This window comes from Macaca nemestrina, chromosome 20 (genome assembly GCF_043159975.1).
Source record: "Macaca nemestrina isolate mMacNem1 chromosome 20, mMacNem.hap1, whole genome shotgun sequence".
NCBI classification, from domain to species: domain Eukaryota; kingdom Metazoa; phylum Chordata; class Mammalia; order Primates; family Cercopithecidae; genus Macaca; species Macaca nemestrina.
Window position 1 is genome coordinate 7,721,491 of NC_092144.1, and position 18,655 is coordinate 7,740,145.

The window sequence follows — 18,655 nt, forward strand, 5'->3', positions numbered from 1 at the left end:
GTGGAGGTTGGAGTGAGCTGAGATCGTGCCATTGCACTCTAGCCTGGGCAACAAGAGTGAAACTCCGTCTCAAAAAAGAAGAAGAAGAAGAAGGAGAAAGAGAAGGAGAAGGAGAAGGGGAAGAGGGAAGAGGGAAGAGGAAGAGGAAGAAAGAAGAAAGAAGAAGAAAAAGAAAAACGGGCATGTCTCTACGTCTTATTCGAGGCCCCATCCCTGGCAAGGATCACGCTCTCTCCAAGAGGCAGAGGTGGCACCTACCTGTGCAGTTCCGTTCTTGGGCATCCAGGGCGAAGCCCCCCGCACAGGCACAGTGGAAGCTGCCCACCGTGTTTCTGCAGGTACCGTGCGTGCAGAGGCCAGGGAACGCCTTGCATTCATTCACATCTGAAGTACAGGAGCATCAAATCACCCTGATGTCCCCAAGTTTGGGATCCATACACCAAGCCCTCCCTGGGTTCTTCATGCCTGGCCTTGCCCACATCCCCTTTTCCCCAAACACACCTCCCATCTCCAGGCTTTTGCCTGTGCCGTGCCCCTCCCCATCCTTCCGGGGGCCTGACTCCTTCCCCAACCGCACCTTTATAGAACGGCCGGCCAGACAGGAAGTCCCGGCTGGCAAAGCCCAGCCCCCGCGGGCACAGGCTGGCGAACTCCAAGGACTCGGGATCCGGGCAGGCCTCACACTCGGCTCCCCAGGCAGCCCCAATGGAGCAGCAGCAGACGTCCATCCGGTACTTGCCAGGCAGGGTGACCCCACACTCATCCTCGTCCCATCGCAGGAAACATGGTTCCAATCTCACATCTGCACAAGGGAACGGTCACTGCGTCCCCACCCCTGCCACACTGTGCCCGCTGCGAGACAGGCGTGCCGCTCAGTCACTCTCATCGGAAACTTTCTCCCGGACGCAGTCAGGTCGAGGGCCAGAGTGAAAAGGGGTGACTTCCTCCAGGCACTGCCTGGGAGGGTACTATGTGTGCTATTCTGTAGCGCTGTTCTATCCGTTTATTTTTCTTAATGATTGATTCATTGGTTGATTGATTTGTTTTGAGACATAGTCTTGCTCTGTCGCCCAGGCTAGAGTGTAGTGGCACAATCTCAGCTCACCGCAACCTCCACCTCCCAGGTTCAAGCAATTCTCCCGCCTCAGCCTCCCGAGAAGCTGGGATTACAGGCGTGTGCCACCACACCCAGCTAACTTTTGTTTTTTTTTAGTAGAGACTCGATTTCACCACGTTGACCAGGCTGATCTCGAACTCAAGTGATCTGCCCACCTTGGCCTCCCACAGTGCTGTGATTACAGGCATGAGCCACCGTGCCTGACCAATTTTTTTTTTTTTTTTAAGACAGAGTCTCGCTCTGTCCCCTAGGTTGTAGTGCAATGGCACAATCTCAGCTCACTGCAACCTCCACCTCCCAGGTTCAAGCGATTCTCCTGCCTCAGCCTGCTGAGTAGCTGGGATTACAGGCACCTGCCACCACGCCCGGCTAATTTTTGTATTTCAGTAGAGATGGGTTTCACCATGTTAACCAGGCAGGTCTTGAACTCTTGACCTCAAGCAATCCACCCGCCTTGGCCTCCCAAAAGTGCTGGCATTATAGGCGTGAGCCACCACGCCCGGCCTAACTTTTGTATTTTTTAACAGAGACTCGGTTTCTACACGTTGGCCAAGCTGATCTCAAACTCAAGTGATCTGCTCACCTCGACCTCCCAAAGTGCTGGGATTATAGGCGTGAGCCACTATGCCTGGCCACTAAGGATTTTTAGGGCAGTGAAACTACCCTATGTGACACCACAATGGTGAACGTATGTCATTATACATTCGTCCAAACCCACAGAACGTCCAACACACCAAGGGTAAACCCTAAGGTGCTCTACGGACTTGGAGATGACAATGATGTACCTGCGTAGTTTCATCCATCGTAACAAATGCACCCTCTAACCCTGGGGCAAGATGTTGATAGTGGAGGAGGCTGTACATGCGTGGAGGTGGGGGCTATGTGTTCATATTTGCTGTGAACCTAAAACCGTCCTCAAAGATAAATCCTGGCTGGAATTCCAGCACTCTGGGATGCTGACGTGGGGGGATCCCTTGAGGCCAGGAGTTTGAGACCAGCCTAGGCAAGATAGTGAGACCCTGTCCCTACTTGAAAAAAAAAAAAAAAAAAAAGTACCAATAAAGAAATAAATTAGCTGGGTTTGGTGGTGCACACCTGTAGTCCCAGCTGCTCAGGAGATCAAGGTACAAAACTCAGCTGAACCCAGGAAGTGCAAGTTGTAGTGAGATGAGATTGTGCCACTGCACTCCTGCCTGGGTGACAGAGTGACATCCTGTCTCAAGAAAAAAGAAGAAAGAAAAAAAACCCACCCAAATGTCTTTCATGATGTGTTAGCCGAAGGCGGAGGATCCCAAAGAATGCCTGAAATCTCTCCTATTCGGGCTGGGTGTGGCGGCTCACGCCTGTAATCCCAACACTTTGGGAGGCCGAGGCGGGCAGATTGCCTGAGGTCAGGAGTTCGAGACCAGCCTGGCCAACATGGTGAAACCTTGTCTCTACTAAAAATACAAAAATTAGCCAGGCGTGGTGGCGCGTGCCTGTAATCCTAGCTACTCAGGAGGCTGAGGCAGGAGAATGGCTTGAACCCAGGAGGCGGATGTTGCAGTGAGCTGAGATCGCGCCACCGCACTCCAGCCTGGGCGACATAAGCGAGACTCCGTCTCAAAAAAAAAAAATCTCTCCTGTTCCTAGAGTCGCTGCGGGTGGAGGGAACGAAGGAAGGACGCGTGGCCCCATGTGCGGACCTCGCCTGGACTCACCCACGCACAGCCGGCCCGAGGCTTCCAGCATCAGGCCCTCTGGACACTCGCAGCGGAAAGACCCAGCGGTGTTGACACAACGCCCGTTGGGACAGGCTCCCGGGAAGGTCTCACACTCGTTCACATCTGGGTGGCGGGAAGTAAGGGAGGAGGGAAAGCCGGAGGGTCCAGGGAGGGGAAGGGCGCTGGCTGGCCATTCCCCTGGGGTCTCAAGTTGTCCTTGGGGAGGAAGGAAGGGGATGGGGACAGGGATTGGGGACTGTCAAGAAGGCCTGGGGACCAGGGAGGGAGAATGGCTGTCCCCATCGTAATAGACTCCAGGGCGGGGCTGGAGGTGGCACCCATGGGGGTGATGCAACTGGTTGTGTACGGGCTCTGGAGTAGGGGGTGAGCTGGACATGGGCAGGGAGTTACCATCGCAGGTGACACCCGTCATCCGGGCAAAGCCCCGGGCACAGGCAGGGTCTGCAATTGGAAGAACGAGAATGAAGAGTGGAGTCATTCTCTCATGCCAGCCCCAGGGGGGACCCGCCCTGTTGAGGGCTTTTCCCATGGGCACCTGGGAGGCCCTGAGGAGGATGTTACCGATCTCGCAGCGTTCGCAGGGGCTCCCCCAGGCTGCCCCGAGGGTGGCGCAGCACTCGGACCGCAGGCTGGCTCCCTGAAGGTTCACCTCACAGCGGTTCTCCTGGATCTTCAGCCAGCAGGTGCCCTTGGTGCTATCTGGGGAGAAAAGGCGGGTCACCTGTCTCACCTGCCGAGCCCACACCTGCACCCTGACCCACAGATGCCCAGCCTCTGGAACGCCATCGGGCTCCAGGGCCGCTCACCTAGACAGATGGTGCCAGAGGGGTCCAGCCGGCTGCCAGGGGCACATTTGCAGGTGTAGGAGCCAGCCAGGTTCTGACAGACGCCGTTCACACACGGGCTGGACAGGCATTCATCGACGTCTGCAGGGACAGCCCCCCACCAGGCCGTGAACTGCAGGAGGAGGAGCCTTACCTGGCCAGGACCCCTCCTCCCCCAAGGGACCGCTGCACCCAGTGGCACAGGGTGCACCCAAATGCACAAGTGTGCAGAAGGCACTGGAATCAAATGCGTGTGCAAGCACACATGTGTGCTGAGCTGTGTGTGTACACGCTGTAAGAGACAGGAAATGCCAAACTGTTTTCTTTTTTTTGAGACAGAGTCTCGCTCTGTCACCCAGGCTGGAGTGCCGTGGCACCATCCCAGCTCACTGCAACCTCTGTCTCCCAGGTTCAAGCGATTCTCATGCCTCAGCCTCCAAGGTAACTGGGACTACAGGCATGTGCTACCTTGCCCGGCTAATTTTTTTTTTGCATTTTTAGTAGACGGGGTTTCATGATGTTGACCAGACTGGTCTCAAACTCCCAACCTCAGGTAGTCCACCCGCCTCGGCCCCCCAAAGTGCTGGGATTCTAGGCATGAGCCACTGCACCCAGCCAAAACTGTATTCTTACTCTCACCTTCAACACACACAACACAACACAACACAACACAACACAGAATACATCAGTGATCAGACGTGGATTTTTTTGTTTGTTTGTTTTTGCCAAACTGCCCAATTCTCCGACACCAGCAGGGTGCCCTATAGTTCAATTCTGACGCTATCTGCCTGGAGTTGAAGTCTGACTCCACAGGTTGAGGGCTCAGTCCCACAAGACTGCCATCCACGCAGACGCCAATTGAAAATCGGGGCCTCCAGAATTTCTGCCTTCTCCTCGGGCTTGATCATCCGCTAGAGTGACTCACGGGACTCAGGGAAATACTTAACTTATGTTTACTAGTTTATTATGAAGGATATTACAGGCTGGGTGCAGTGGCTCATGCCTGTCATCCTAGCATTTTGGGAGGCTGAGGCGGGTGGATCACTGAGGTCAGGAGTTCAAGACCAGCCTGGCCAACACGATGAAACCCCATCTCTATTAAAAATACAAATTAACAGCCAGGCGTGGTGGCTCAAGCCTGTAATCCCAGCACTTTGGGAGGCCGAGACGGGCGGATCACGAGGTCAGGAGATCGAGACCATCCTGGCTAACACAGTGAAACCCTGTCTCTACTAAAAAATATAAAAAACTAGCTGGGCGAGGTGGCGGGTGCCTGTAGTCCCAGCTACTCGGGAGGCTGAGGCAGGAGAATGGTGTAAACCCGGGAGGCAGGGCTTACAGTGAGCTGAGAGCCAGCCACTGCACTCGTCTGGGCGACAGAGCAAGACTCCATCTCAAAAAAAAAAACAAAAAAAACAAATTAGCCGGGTGTGGTGGTGCACGCCTGCAGTCCCAGCTACTTGGGAGGCTGAGGCACAATCATCTCTTGAACCACGGGAGAATTGCTTGAACCCAGGAGGTAGAGGTTGCAGTGAGCCGAGGTCGCGCCATTGCACTCCAGCCTGGGCGACAGAGCGAGACTCTGTCTCAAAAAGACAAAATAAAAAAATAAAGGATATTAAGGATATTACAAATGACGAACAGCCAGATGGAAGAGATGCATGGTGCGGGGTATCTGGGAAGAGACGTGAAATTTCCGTGCCTGCTCTGGACATGCCACCTTGCCAGCACACAGATGTGTGCATCCACCTGGAAGCTCTCCAAACTCCATAGTTCGAGTAGGACTTCTGGGATGTGTGTCTAAATGTGTGCCCCTGAGTGTGTACAATTGAGTGTGACTGGGACCACAAGTGTGGGAAGTGTGAGAATGAGTGTATGGGCCAGGCATGGTGGCTCGCGCCTATAATCCCAGCACTTTGGGAGGCTGAGGCAGGTGGATCACTTGAGGTCAGGAGTTTGAGACCAGCCTGGTGAACATGGTGAAACCCTGTCTCTACTAAAAATACAAAAATTATCTGGGTGTGGTGGATGCACCTGTAATCCCAGCTACTCAGGAGGCTGAGGCGGGAGAATCGCTTTTACTGGGAGGCGGAGGTTGCAGTGAGCCGAGATCGCGCCACTGCACTCCAGCCTGGGTGATAGAGCAAGACTCTGTCTCAAAAAAAAAAAAAAAAAAGAATAAGTGTGTATGTAAATGTGAGTATATGCGTGTCTTTGAGTGCGTGTGTGTGAATGTAGGTACATATGCAAGTGTATTTGAGTATGCATGTCTGTGTACACACGCACACAGCATGTCTGAATGTATGTGTCTGCATGTACACAGCATGTGCAGTGTGTCTGGGTTTATGTATGCATGACACATGCAACGTGCATGTCTGAGTGTGGCTGTGTGCAGGATGTTTCTGAGTGTGTGTATATGTGTCTTGTGTATACACCTCAGGCAACATGTGTGAGTATCTGAGCGTGTGCATATATATGTGTGTGTGCACACTACATATAGCATGCATGTGTGTGTGAATAGAGGTAACATGTAAGCATCTTTGAGTGTGTGCATGCCTCTGTGTGCACACGCTACACACAGAGTATGTCGGGGCGTGTATGTGTGTGTGTGTGCGCAAACCCACGTGAGCCCAGGACCCTGTACCTTTGCAGATCTCCGTGTCCTGCCAGAAGTGGAAGCCGGGGGGGCAGGAGCAGCTGTAGCTGCCGGGGTTATTCTGACACCACCCGTTGTCACACAGGAGGCTGTTGAGGGCACACTCATCCACATCTGTGGGGTGGGGTTGGGAGAGAGGGGTGAGGGGTCTGCAGTGGAGGAGGTTGCCCATGCATCCACCCGCCAGGTGGCATGCTTACCTGTGCACTCCTTGCCTGAGGCACCTGCCTCATAACCCAGGTTGCAGATGCAGCGGTAGCTGCCCCGAAGGTTCTCACACACGCCATTGGCACAAACCTCAGGGTCCAGAGCACACTCGTTGATGTCTGCGGCAGGAGGAGGGTGTGTCAGCAGCAGAAGGAGAGTGTGTCCCGGTGCCCCCAGGGGTCTCTAGAAGTCAGATTCCCCAAGGCAACAGCTCCAGCCCAGACCCGGCCTCATTTTTCTCTAAACCAGAGTTTCTCAGCCTGAGCACTGCTAACATTTGGGGCCAGATCATTTTTTGCTGCGAGGGGCCATCCCATGCATTTTAGGATGTCGAGCAGCTTCCATGGCCTCCACCCATGAGATGTCAGTAGCACCCACCCCGCCCCAGTATTACTCCAGACATTGTGAAATGACCTCGGCAGGGCAGGGGCCAAATTATCTCCAGTTTGGAGATAGTGGAGCAGACATCCATACAGTGGCACTGTCATAAAAATAAAAGCAATTATAGGCCAGATATGGTGGCTGTCACCTGTAATCCCACCACTTTGGGAGGCTGAGGTGGGAGGATTGCTTGAGCCCAGGAGTTTGAGACCAGCCTGGGCAACATAGCAAGACCCCATCTCTATAAAAAGTAAATTTTTTTTGAGACAGGGTCTCATTCTGTCGCACAGGCTGGAGTGCAGTGGTGCGATGTCGTCTCACTGCAACCTCTGCCTCCCGGGTTCAAGTAATTCTCATGACTCAGCCCCCCAAGTAGCTGGGATTACAGCCACCGCGCCTGGCTAATTTTTCTATTTTTAGTAGAGATGGGGTTTCACCATGTTGGCCAGGCTGGTCTAGAACTCCTGACTTCAAGTGATCCACTTGCCTCAGCCTCCCAAAGTGCTGGCTTTACAGACGTGAGCCACCACACCTGGCCAAAAAGTAAATTTTTTAAAAATTGGCTGGGCATGGCGGCTCATGTTTGTAATCACAGCACTTTGGGAGGCTGAGGTGGGTGGATCACTTGAGGCCGGAAGTTTGAGACCAGCCTGGGCAACATGGCAAAACCTCGTCTCTACTAAAAACAAAACAAAACAAAACAAAAAAATTAGCCAGGTGTGGTGACGCATGCCTGTAATCGCAGCTATTTGGAAGGCTGAGGTAGGAGAATCGCTTGAACCCAGGAGGCAGAGGTTGCAGTGAGCCAAGATCACACCACTGCACTGTAGCCTGGGTAACAGAGCAAAATGAAAAGAAAAGAAAAGAAAAGAAAAGAAAAGAAAAGAAAAGAAAAGAAAAGAAAAGAAAAGAAAAGAAAAGAAAAGAAAAGAAAAGAAAAGAAAGAGAGAGAGAGAAAGAAAGAAAGAAAGAAAGAGAGAGAAAGAAAGAAGGAGAGAGAAAGAAAGAAAGAGAAAGAAAGAAAGAGAGAGAGAAAGAAAGAGAGGAAGGAAGGAGGAAAGGAGGGAGGGAGGGAGGAAAGAAGGAAGGAAGGAAGGAAGGAAGGAAGGAAGGAAGGAAGGAAGGAAGGAAGGAAGGAAAAACAAATTAGCAGGTCATGGCGGTGAGTGCCTGCAGTCCCAGCTACTCAGGTGGTATCGCTTGAGCCCAAGAGGTCGAGGTTGCAGTGAGCCGTGATTGCACTACATTACTTGAGCCTGGGCAATAGAGTGAGATCCCATCTCTGAAAAAGGGTGGGGGTAATCTTGGACACAGACACACATACAGGGAGAACACCATGTGAAGGTGGAGGCAGAAATGGGGCAGCGCCTCTACGAGCCAAGAAACGTCAAAGATTGCTGGCCACCACCAGAAGCTGGGACAGATTCTCCCTCAAAGCCTCCGAGGGAACCAGCCCTGCCCGCACCTTGATCTCTGACCTCTGGCCTCCAGAAGTGTGAGAATCAACTTATGTTGTCGAAGCCATCCAGTCTGGGGCACTTTGTTATGGGAACCCCAGGCAAACCGTACGGCCCCTGACCACAGCTCTCCCCACATCTGGTAGGGGCAGGCTGGCTGCTGTTTGGAGGGGCTGGGCTCCACTTACCTCGACCATCCGTGGTAATGCCAAGTCCACTGCTGCACAGTGCCTGGAACTCGGCTGGGGACGAAGGGACAGAGTGAGATGGGTCAGGGAGCTTAGCCATGGCTTGGATTCAGCCACAGGCAAAGGACGAGGTCTTTTCCACAGGCAAGACTCTTGGTCTTGGGCAAGAGTTTGGGACTAAGACGCAACTCCACACCCCAGAGAGAAAGCAACTCCCTTCAGGCTCTTTGTCAGAAGAGCCTCCACTCCATGGGAGCTACAACCCCCCACCACAAGCGAGGACCAATGGAGGCACTCAGACCAAGGAGGCCATGGGGATCGGCAGCCAGATGCTCACCAGAGTTCTTGGCAGGACAAAGCTGGCAGGGCTCCCCAAAGCCGTGGTCTGGGTTGGCACAGCAACACTCGGACTTGGTGACGGTGCCAGGGAAGGGGCGGGCACAGGAGCCCTTCTCGATGGCCCCGTAGCAGGTGCTTCGCACATGGGTGTCCATGCACATGCGGCCATCCGTGCCCACTGCCAGCCCCCCCAGGCAATGGCAGCGGAAGGAGCCCTCGGTGTTGGTGCAGTGGCCGTTCACACAGATGCCAGGCGTCTGGCACTCGTCAATGTCTGCAGAAGCCGTGGGGGCACGGGGATGGGTTCCAGCCTCCTCCCTTCCTCTCTCCCCTCCCCATCTCCCACCATTTCCATTTTCCCAGCACTTCTTCTCTGCTTCTTTGTTTTTGGATGGAGTCTCGCTCTGTCGCCCAGGTTGGAGTGCAGTGGCACAATCTCAGCTCACTGCAAGCTCCACCTCCCAGGTTCACACCATTCTCCTGCCTCAGCCTCCCGAGTAGCTGGGACCACAGACACCCACCACATTGTCCAGCTAATTTTTTGTATATTTAGTAGAGACGGGGTTTCACCGTGTTAGCCGGGATGGTCTCAATCTGACCTCGTGATCCACCCACCTCGGCCTCCCAAAGTGCTGGGATTACAGGCATGAGTGACCGTGCCCAGCTCTTCTTTGCTTCTTGCTCCCTTTCTCTCTCCCCTCCCCATCTCCTACCCTTTCCATCTTCCCAGCCCTTCCGTTTACTTCTTTTCCAGTTTCTTGTCTTTCCAGTTTCCAGTTGTCTGTGTCTCTGTCCTCTCCTCCTCTCGTCTCCTTCCTCTTCTCCTCCCCCATTTCTCCCCATCTTTCTTTCTTTCTCTGTACCTTTAAACACATTTTCCTTTTTTTTTTTTTTTTTGAGACGGAGTCTCACTCTGTTGCCAGGGCTGGAGCGCAGTGGCGCAATCTCAGCTCACTGCAAGCTCCGCCTCCCGGGTTCACGTCATTCTCCTGCCTCAGCCTCCCAAGTAGCTGGGACTACAGGCACCCACCACCACGCCCGGCTAATTTTTGTTTTTTTTTTTTAGTAAAGATGGGGTTTCACCGTGTTATCCAGGATGGTCTCGATCTCCTGACCTTGTGATCTGCCCACCTCAGCCTCCCAAAGGACTGGGATTACATGTGTGAGCCACCATGCCTGGCCTAAACAAATTTTTTAAAGGCAGGGTCTGACTCCCAGACTGGAGTGCAGTGGCATGATCGTAGCTCACTGCAGCCTCCATCTCCTGGGCTCAAGCGATCCTGCTGCCTCAGCGTCCTGAGTAGCCCGGACTACAGGGGTGCATCTCCATGTTCGGCTAATTTTTAAAATTTTTCTATAGAGATGGAGTCTTATCATGTTGCCCAGGCTGGTCTCAATCAAACTCCTGAGCTCAAGTGACCCTTCTGCCTCAGCCTTCCAAAGTACTGGGATTAAAGGTGCATGCTACCATGCCCAGCTAATTTTTTTTTTTTTTTTTTTTTTAGGTAGAGATGGGGTTTGACTATGTTGCCCAGGCTGGTCTCGAACTCCTGGCCTCAAGAGATCCTCTAATCTCAGCTTCCTAAAGTGCTGGAATCACAGATGAACCTGGCCCCTCCCCACCTTATAACCCATCTCTCTCTCTCTTTTTTTTTTTTTTTTTTTTTTTGTCTTTTGAGACAGAGTCTCACTCTTGTCACCCAGGTTGGAGAGCAATGGCACAATCTCAGCTCACTGCAACCTCTACCTCCCAGGATCAAGCAATTCTCCTGCCTCAGCCTCCCAAGTAGCTGGGATTACAGGTGCCCACGACCATGCCCGGCTAATTTCTTGTATTTTTAGTAGAGACGGGTTTTCACCATGTTGGGCAGGCTGGTCTCAAACTCCTGACCTCAAGAGATCCATCTGCCTCGGCCTCCCAAAGTGCTGGAATTACAGGCGTGAGCAACGGCACATGCCTCTTCCTTTCTTCCTTTTCTTGTTCTTCGCTTCTTCCCTTTTCCCTCCTCCTCTTTCTCTCCCTACTCCTTCTCTTCTCCTTCTCTCATGCTCATCCTGTCCCTGTCTGGTCCCTCTCCTCTTCCTCCCCCTCCCTCTGCTTCCCCATCTCCCTTCTCCCCTCCGCTGGCCAGTCTTGCTCTAGGCTTACCCATGCAGTAGCGGCCGCCAGGCGCCAGCAGGAAGCCAGGTTTGCAGAGGCAGGAGAAGCTGCCATCCTCATTGAGACACACGCCGTTGACGCACATGGTCCTGGTGGCACACTCGTTGTGGTCTGGGGACAGCAGGAGAGGCTGAGTCCAGGCGGGGGGCCGGGTGTCCGGCCCACACTGGGACCCTCTCTCTCCCTCCTCCAAACTCCAGGGCTGAGCCCCCCAGGATCCCTCCCTGGGATGTGGGAGGCAAACAAGCTGTGGTTGTCTGTGACTGTGTGTGCTTGTATATTAGTCTGTCCCCTGGGATGTAAGTTCCCTGGGGCACGACCCCTGTCTTGCTCAGGCTGCATACAGTAGGTGCTGCATAAATATTTGCTCAAAGCTGAATAAAGGTGGTGGGGGTTGCATAACATTGGGAATTTATTAAATTTCAGTGAATTGTTCATTTTAAAATGTTTAAATATTTTTAAAAGACTTATTATTATCATTATTATTATTATTTTTGAGACAGTCTCGCTCTATCACGCAGGCTGGAGCACAGTGGTGTGATCTCGGCTCACTGTAACCTCTGCCTCGCGGGTTCAAGCAATTCTTCTGCTTTAGCCTCCCGAGTAGCTGGGATTACAGGCATGCACCACCATGCCCGGCTAATTGTTTTTGTATTTTTAGTAGAGACGGGGTTTCACCATGTTGGCCATGCTGGTCTTGAACTCCTCACCTCATGATACGCCCACCTCAGCCTCCCAAAGGGCTGGGATTACAGGCTTGAGCCACCGCGCCCAACCTCTTGTTCACTTTTAAATGATTAAATTTAGGTTGTGTGAATCTTACTTCAATTTTACAAAAAGGAAAGGGAAATAAGGTTAGTAAGAACATAGTCTAATTTAACAGAAGGTGGCAGGCGCAGAAATGACTTGTTTTCCAAAATGTCAGCTTTAAATAATAAACAACTGAACATACATTAAAAAAAAAAAAGCATGAAATGCCACCACAGAAATTTACACATGAGCATTCACAGAAGTATTATTCCTAACAGCAAAAAATGAAAACAAACCAGTGTCCTACTGATGAACGGATCAACACACTGTGGTCTATTCATGTAAGGGAACATTATTCAGCCATGAAAAAGAATGAAGCCAGGAATGCTGGCTCATGCCTGTAGTCCCAGCTACTCAAGTGGCTGAGGCAGGGGGATTGCTTGAGCCCCCCAGAACCCCTCCCTGGGGTGTGGGAGGCAAAAAGCTGTGGTTGTCTGTGGCTGTGTTTGCTTGCATATTAGTGTGTCTGTTAGGATGTGAGTTAAAGTCCAGCCTAGGCAACATAGTGAGACTCAACCATAAAAAAATAAATAGATAGCCAGGCGCGGCAGCTCACACCTGTAATCCCAGCACTTTGGGAGGCTGAGGCGGTCGGATCACCGGAGGTCAGGCATTCGAGACCAGCCTGGTCAACATTGTGAAACCCTGTCTCTACTAAAAATATAAATGTTAGCTGGGCACAGTGGCACACAGCTGTAATCCCACCTACTCAGGAGGCTGAGGCAGGAGAATCGCTTGAACCCATCACGCCATCACACTCAGCTAATTTTTATATTATTAGTAGTGACAGGGTTTCACCATGTTGGCCAGGCTGGTCTCAAACACCTGACCTCAAGTGATCCTCCCACCTCAGCCTCCCAAAGTGTTGGGATTAGAAGCATGAGCCACTGTGCCTGGCTCAAAATTTATTTAATTAAAAAAAAAAAAATTGAGGCCTGGCATGATGGTTCACGCCTGTAATCCCAGCACCTTGGGAGGCCGAGGCAAGCAGATCACGAGGTCAGCAGATCAAGACCATCCTGGCCAACGTGGTGAAATCCTATCTCTATTAAAATAAAAAAATTAGCCGGGTGTAGTGGTGGGGGCCTGTAGTCCCAGTCACTCAGGAGGCTGAGGCAGGGGAATCGCAATCACTTGAACCCGGGAGGCAGAGGTTGCAGTGAGCTGAGATTGCACCACTGCACTCCAGCCTGGTGACACAGCGAGATGCCATCTCAAAAAAAAAAAAAAAAAAAAAAAGGCCGGGCCCGGTGGCTCATGTCTGTAATTCCAGCACTTTGGGAGGCCGAGGTGGGCAGATCATGAGGTCAGGAGATCGAGACCATCTTGGCTAATACGGTGAAACACCATCTCTACTTTACTAAAAATACAAAAAAATTAGCCGGGCGTGGTGGCGGGCGCCTGTAGTCCCAGCTACTCAGGAGGCTGACGCAGGAGAATGGCATGAGCCCAGGAGGCAGAGCTTGCAGTGAGCCAAGATCGTGCCACCGCACTCCAGCCTGGGCAACAGGGCAAGACTCTGTCTCAAAAAAAAAAAAAAAAAAAAAAGGAAAGAAAAAAAGAAGCACCAATACACGCTGCAATATGGATGAATCTTGAAAACATCACATTCAGCAAAAGAAGCCAGTCACAGAAAACCATGATTCCCTTTTGTCCGGAACTGGCAACTTCATTGAGTCAGAAAAACCAATTCACCTAGCACCCAGGGCTGCAGGTGAAGACAGAGAATTATAGAGTGACTATTAATGAATACCAGGTTTGTTTTTGAGGCAATAAAGGTATTTTCCAGTTGGGTTGTAGTGATGCTTGTCCACCTCTGTGCATATACTAAAAACTGTTGACTAGTACACTTCAAATGGCTAATTTTATGGTATATGAATTATATATCAATAAATGCCAAAAATGTCTTTTTAAATGAAGGAATGCAGAACGCACAAGATCCTTCCACCCGAGGGAAGACTTGAAGGCAGACCTCCTGAGATAAGGTGACAGAGTCAAGGGGTTCCCTTGGGTTATGGCTTGTGGCAGCCAAGTCCCCATTGGCTCCCACAAGCCATAACCCACCATATTCCAGAGAAAGCTGATGGGGGGGGCGCTCTCCAAGGTCCTGATCTCAACCCCCACCCCCACCCCCACCCCCACCCCCACCCCCACCCCCCGGTCCCCCTCACTGGCCAGGCTCTTCCAAGCCATCCTAGGATGGGGAGGGACCCTGCTTCAGGCCAGGGTCAGGCGGTTGCCAGTGTGGTCTTGCCTAAAAGACCCTTTTTCTTTTTCTTTTTTTTTTTTTTTTTTGACAGAGTTTCACTCTTGTTGCCCAGGCTGGAGTGCAGTGGTGCGATCTCAGCTCACTGCAACCCCTGCCTCCCACGTTCAGGTGATTCTGCTGCCTCGGCCTCCCGAGCAGCTGGGGTTACAGGTGTCTGCCACCATGCCTGGCTAATTTTTTGTATTTAGTAGAGACAGGGTTTCACTACGTTGGTCAGGCTGGTCTCGAACTTGACTTCAGGTGATCCACCCACCTCGGCCTTCCAAAGTGCTGGGATTACAGGTGTGATCCACTACACCCGGACTTCTTTTTTTTTTTTTTTTTCTTTTTAGGAGATGGAGTCTCGCTCTATCAGCCAGGCTGGAGTGGAGGGGCACGAGCACAGCTCACTGCAGCCTCAATCTTTTCAGCTCAAGAGATTCCCCTGCCTCAGCCTTGCAAAGTGCTGGGATTACAGGCATGAGCCACCAAGGCTGGCTCCAAAAGGTCCTTTTTTTTTTTTTTTTTTTTTTTTTTTTGAGACGGAGTCTCGCTCTGTCCCCCAGGCTGGAGTGCAATGGCACGATCTCCGCTCACTGCAAGCTCCGCCTCCCGGGATCCCGCCATTCTCCTGCCTCAGCCTCCCGAGTAGCTGGGACTACAGGCGCCCACCATCGCGCCCGGCTAGTTTTTTTGTATTTTTAGTAGAGACGGGGTTTCACCGTGTTAGCCAGGATGGTCTCGATCTCCTGACCTTGTGATCCGCCCGCCTCGGCCTCCCAAAGTGCTGGGATTACAGGCGTGAGCCACCGCGCCCGGCCGAAAGGTCCTTTTTTGTGATTCATGGAATAAATTCAGGAAGGAGGAAACGAAGGGGAGAGCCAGGGTGGTCGGGGGATAAGAAGGGTCTAAGGTGGGCTGCTGGGTTCAGAGGTGAGCAGAAGAGACGTCGTAGGGAGGGGGTGGGTTTGGTGGCAGAGTGAAGATTTGAGGTGGCTGTAAAAGGCAGCTAGTGGGGCCCAGAAGCCCTTGCCCACCCGCCCACCCCCAACTCACCCACACAGTTCTTGCCGTCGGGACTCAGCTCGAAGCCTGCATTGCAGACACACTGGAAGCTGCCCTCTGTGTTGACACAGCGGCCCAGGTGACAAAGGCCGCCACTGACAATGCACTCGTCCACATCTGTGGGGAAGGCAGGTGGGCAGTCAAGAGGCGCCCCCCACCCTCCAAGCCTGGGCCAGAACCCCCACCATCACCCCCACTCTCGGATGGACAGCCGTACCCACGCATGCCTGCTTGGTGGGCGTGGCCTGGAAGCCCGGGTAGCACCGGCAGTGGTAGGTGCCAGGGATGTTGACGCAGTCACCGTGGTGGCAGGGGCTACTGGTGCATTCATCTACATCTGAGAGGAGAGGACCCTGAGCCCCCGCACCAGCAGGGCAGTGAGAACCCACCCTCCCCACCTGGCCGTGGCTCACCAATGCACTCGCCACGCACATCCTGGGTGTAGCCCACGTTACACTCGCAGCGGTAGCTGGAAGGCGTGGGCAGGCAGCGACCATTCAGACACAGGTTGGTGAAGTGTCGGCAGATGTCAATGGTCTGGTTCAGGGTAGCAGTGCCTACAGGTGGGGCCAGCAAAGGCATCTGAGCAGTGGCTGGCCCCTGCCCCAGTCTGGAGCCTGGGCTTCACCTCTCTGGGCCCAGATACCCCCTCTAAGGTTGGCACCCTGCCCCAGCTCAGATTCTGCCCTCTCTCACCCGGACAGTCCTGCCTTAGATTCAGAACTCCAACCTGGGACCTAGATCCCTCCAACCTGGTGCCTAGATCCCTCCAACCTGGGGTCTAGATCCCTCCAACCTGGGGTCTAGATCCCTCCAACCTGGGACCTAGATCCCTCCAACCTGGAGCCTAGATCTCTCCAATCTGGAGCCTAGATCCCTCCAACCTGGAGCCTAGATCCCTCCAACCTGGGGCCTAGACCTCTCCAACCTGGGGCCTTAGATTCCTTTAATCTGGAGCCTAGATCCCTCTAACCTGGGCCCAGAGATGCCCGGACTCCCACTCTGGGCCCAAATCCTCACTATGGGGCAAGACCCCAACCCAGGCCTAAATCCTTCATCTCAGACACCCACACAAGACCAAAACTTCCCACCCAAAGCCCAAACCCTGACTTATTTATTTTTTTAGAGAAAGGGTCTCACTCTGTCACCCAGGTTGGAGTGCAGTAGTGCAATCACAGCTCACTGTAGCCTCCAATTCCTGGGCTCCAGCGATCCTCCTGCCTCATCCTCCTAAGTGGCAGGGACTACTGGTGCGCATCACCACACCTAGCTAATTTTAAATTTGCTGTAGAGACAGGGTCTTTCTATGTTGCCCAGGCTGGTCTCAAACTCCTGGCCTCAAGCAATCCTTCTACCTTGGCCTCCCAAAGTACTGGGATTACAGGCATGAGCCGCTGTGTCCAGCCCAAACTCTAACTCTGAAGACCAGATTTTCCAGTTACCTCCATCCCCATTCACTACCTACCAGCACTGTCATCCCTACTAACCAGGCCAGGAGTTCCCCCTCCAGAGCCCTAACCCTCTCTCTGAGGCCTGGACACCCTCCCCTGTTCAGAGCTCTCTCCCCAGATCCAGGACCATCCTTCAAGTCTTGGAACGTGGCCGGGCGCGTGGCTCAAGCCTGTAATCCCAGCACTTTGGGAGGCCGAGACGGGCAGATCACGAGGTCAGGAGATCGAGACCATCCTGGCTAACACAGTGAAACCCCGTCTCTACTAAAAAATACAAAAAACTAGCCGGGCGAGTTGGCGGGTGCCTGTAGTCCCAGCTACTCGGGAGGCTGAGGCAGGAGAATGGCGTGAACCCGGGAGGCGGAGCTTGCAGTGAGCTGAGATCCGGCCACTGCACTCCAGCCTGGGCGACAGAGCGAGACTCCGTCTCAAAAAAAAAAAAAAAAAAAAAAAAAAAAGTCTTGGAACGTTCCTCCCAAGCCCCAAGTCTCACCATTATTAGAGTTGCCAGGGCCCAGGCTGGGGACCCCACGCCCATCGGAGCCATGAGGGTTGAATCGTGCCGGCCCAAGACGGGGGCCCATGCCATTGGATCCAAAACCCAGGAGGCCAGGGAAGAGGCCAGGGTGGCCCGGTAGCAGCGGCAGCCCTTGGGTGCACAGTTGCTGGAACTCATCTGCAAGGAAGCTGGGTTGAGGCCAGGCCCTTGGTCCTCCCCCGTCCCCTCCTCCCCCGCAGCCCTGCAGGCTGCAGTTCTTACTCACTGGAACCCCGAGGAGGACACAGCTCAGGGGTCGGGCCAGCCGCCCAGCACCTGCCCTTCTCGCAGCAGCACTGCCTGCGAGTGTGGTAGCCGGTGAGGTCTCCGGCACAGCGGCCCCCGAAAAGCACTGAGAAGCAGGTGCCGGCCCGGTGGTCTGTAAAAGATCAGAGGGTGAGCCCATGAGCACGGGACATCAGTGACCAGACCTGGATCCAAATTCCAGCTGTAGCTGCACTGCCTGTAGGACGGGTCTGTTTGCTACTCTGTGCCTCAGTTACCCCTCCATAAAATGGGGACACTTGGAGCATCCACCTCACCTGGGGAAAGTATTACCTGGGTGAAAAGTCTGACATAATCCAGATGCAGTAGCTCATGCCTGGAATCCCAGAACTTTGGGAGGCCGGGGTGGGCGGATCACTTGAGGTCAGGAGTGCAAGACCAGCCTAACCAACATGACGAAACCTCGTGTCTACTAAAAATACAAAAATTAGCCAAGCATGGTGGCAGGCACTTGTAATCCCAGGTACTTGGGAGGCTGAGGCAGGAGAATCATGAATTGATTGAACCCAGGAGACAGAGGTTGCAGTGAGCTAAGATCCTGCCACTGCACTCTGGCCTGGGCAACAGAGCAAGACTCTGTTTCAAAAAATATAAAGGGCTGGGCACAGTGGCTCACGCCTGTAATCTCAGCACTTTGGGAGGCTGAGGCGGGTGGATCATGAGGTCAGGAGTTCAAGAACAGGCTGGCCGACATGACGAAACCCCGTGTCTACTAAAAATACAAAAATTAGCCAGGTGTGGTGGCACGCACCTGTACTTGGGAGGCTGAGGCAGGAGAATCACTTCAACCTGGGAGGCAGAGGCTGTAGTGAGCCGAGATCGTGCCACTGCACTCCGGACTGGGCGACAGAGCAAGATTCGGTCTCAAAAATAAATAAATAAATAAATAAATAAAAATAAAAAAAGAAAAGTTTGACATATGGCCAACGCCCGTTCAGTGCCATCTCTTATCACCAAGATTTCCAAGTTATCACACAGAGGTAGTGAGCTCCCCGTCGCTGCAGGCATCCAACCACACTAAGGAAGACCCATTGGCGCGGAAGGACTGCCCCAGTGGGATACCAGGCAGGGACACTGAGATCTGCAGCTGTGTGTCTTTGCTTGCTGGCTTCAGGCATTACGCAGCAGCCTAATGTGAATTTCAGAAAGGGGTCCCAAAGGAGTCGAGGGGATGGATTGATGACCACAGCCCCTGGGGAGACTG

At 53.0% G+C, this 18,655-nt stretch overlaps 1 protein-coding gene across 1 annotated transcript in view; it reads right to left on the minus strand.

Moving 5' to 3' along the window:
* LOC105486985 (fibrillin 3) overlaps positions 1-18,655 on the minus strand; it is an 86,725-nt gene that overhangs the window by 60,008 nt on the left and 8,062 nt on the right. The window contains exons 8-23 of the mRNA XM_071088161.1: positions 17,393-17,545; positions 17,122-17,304; positions 15,591-15,734; positions 15,395-15,514; positions 15,169-15,294; positions 11,043-11,165; positions 8,892-9,167; positions 8,555-8,608; positions 6,522-6,647; positions 6,310-6,435; positions 3,648-3,767; positions 3,403-3,540; positions 3,232-3,282; positions 2,818-2,943; positions 578-802; positions 259-384 (exon numbers count right to left, since the gene is read on the minus strand). Coding sequence (XP_070944262.1) covers positions 259-384; positions 578-802; positions 2,818-2,943; positions 3,232-3,282; positions 3,403-3,540; positions 3,648-3,767; positions 6,310-6,435; positions 6,522-6,647; positions 8,555-8,608; positions 8,892-9,167; positions 11,043-11,165; positions 15,169-15,294; positions 15,395-15,514; positions 15,591-15,734; positions 17,122-17,304; positions 17,393-17,545 — 2,217 coding nt within the window. The remainder of the gene's footprint in view (positions 1-258; positions 385-577; positions 803-2,817; positions 2,944-3,231; positions 3,283-3,402; positions 3,541-3,647; positions 3,768-6,309; positions 6,436-6,521; positions 6,648-8,554; positions 8,609-8,891; positions 9,168-11,042; positions 11,166-15,168; positions 15,295-15,394; positions 15,515-15,590; positions 15,735-17,121; positions 17,305-17,392; positions 17,546-18,655) is intronic.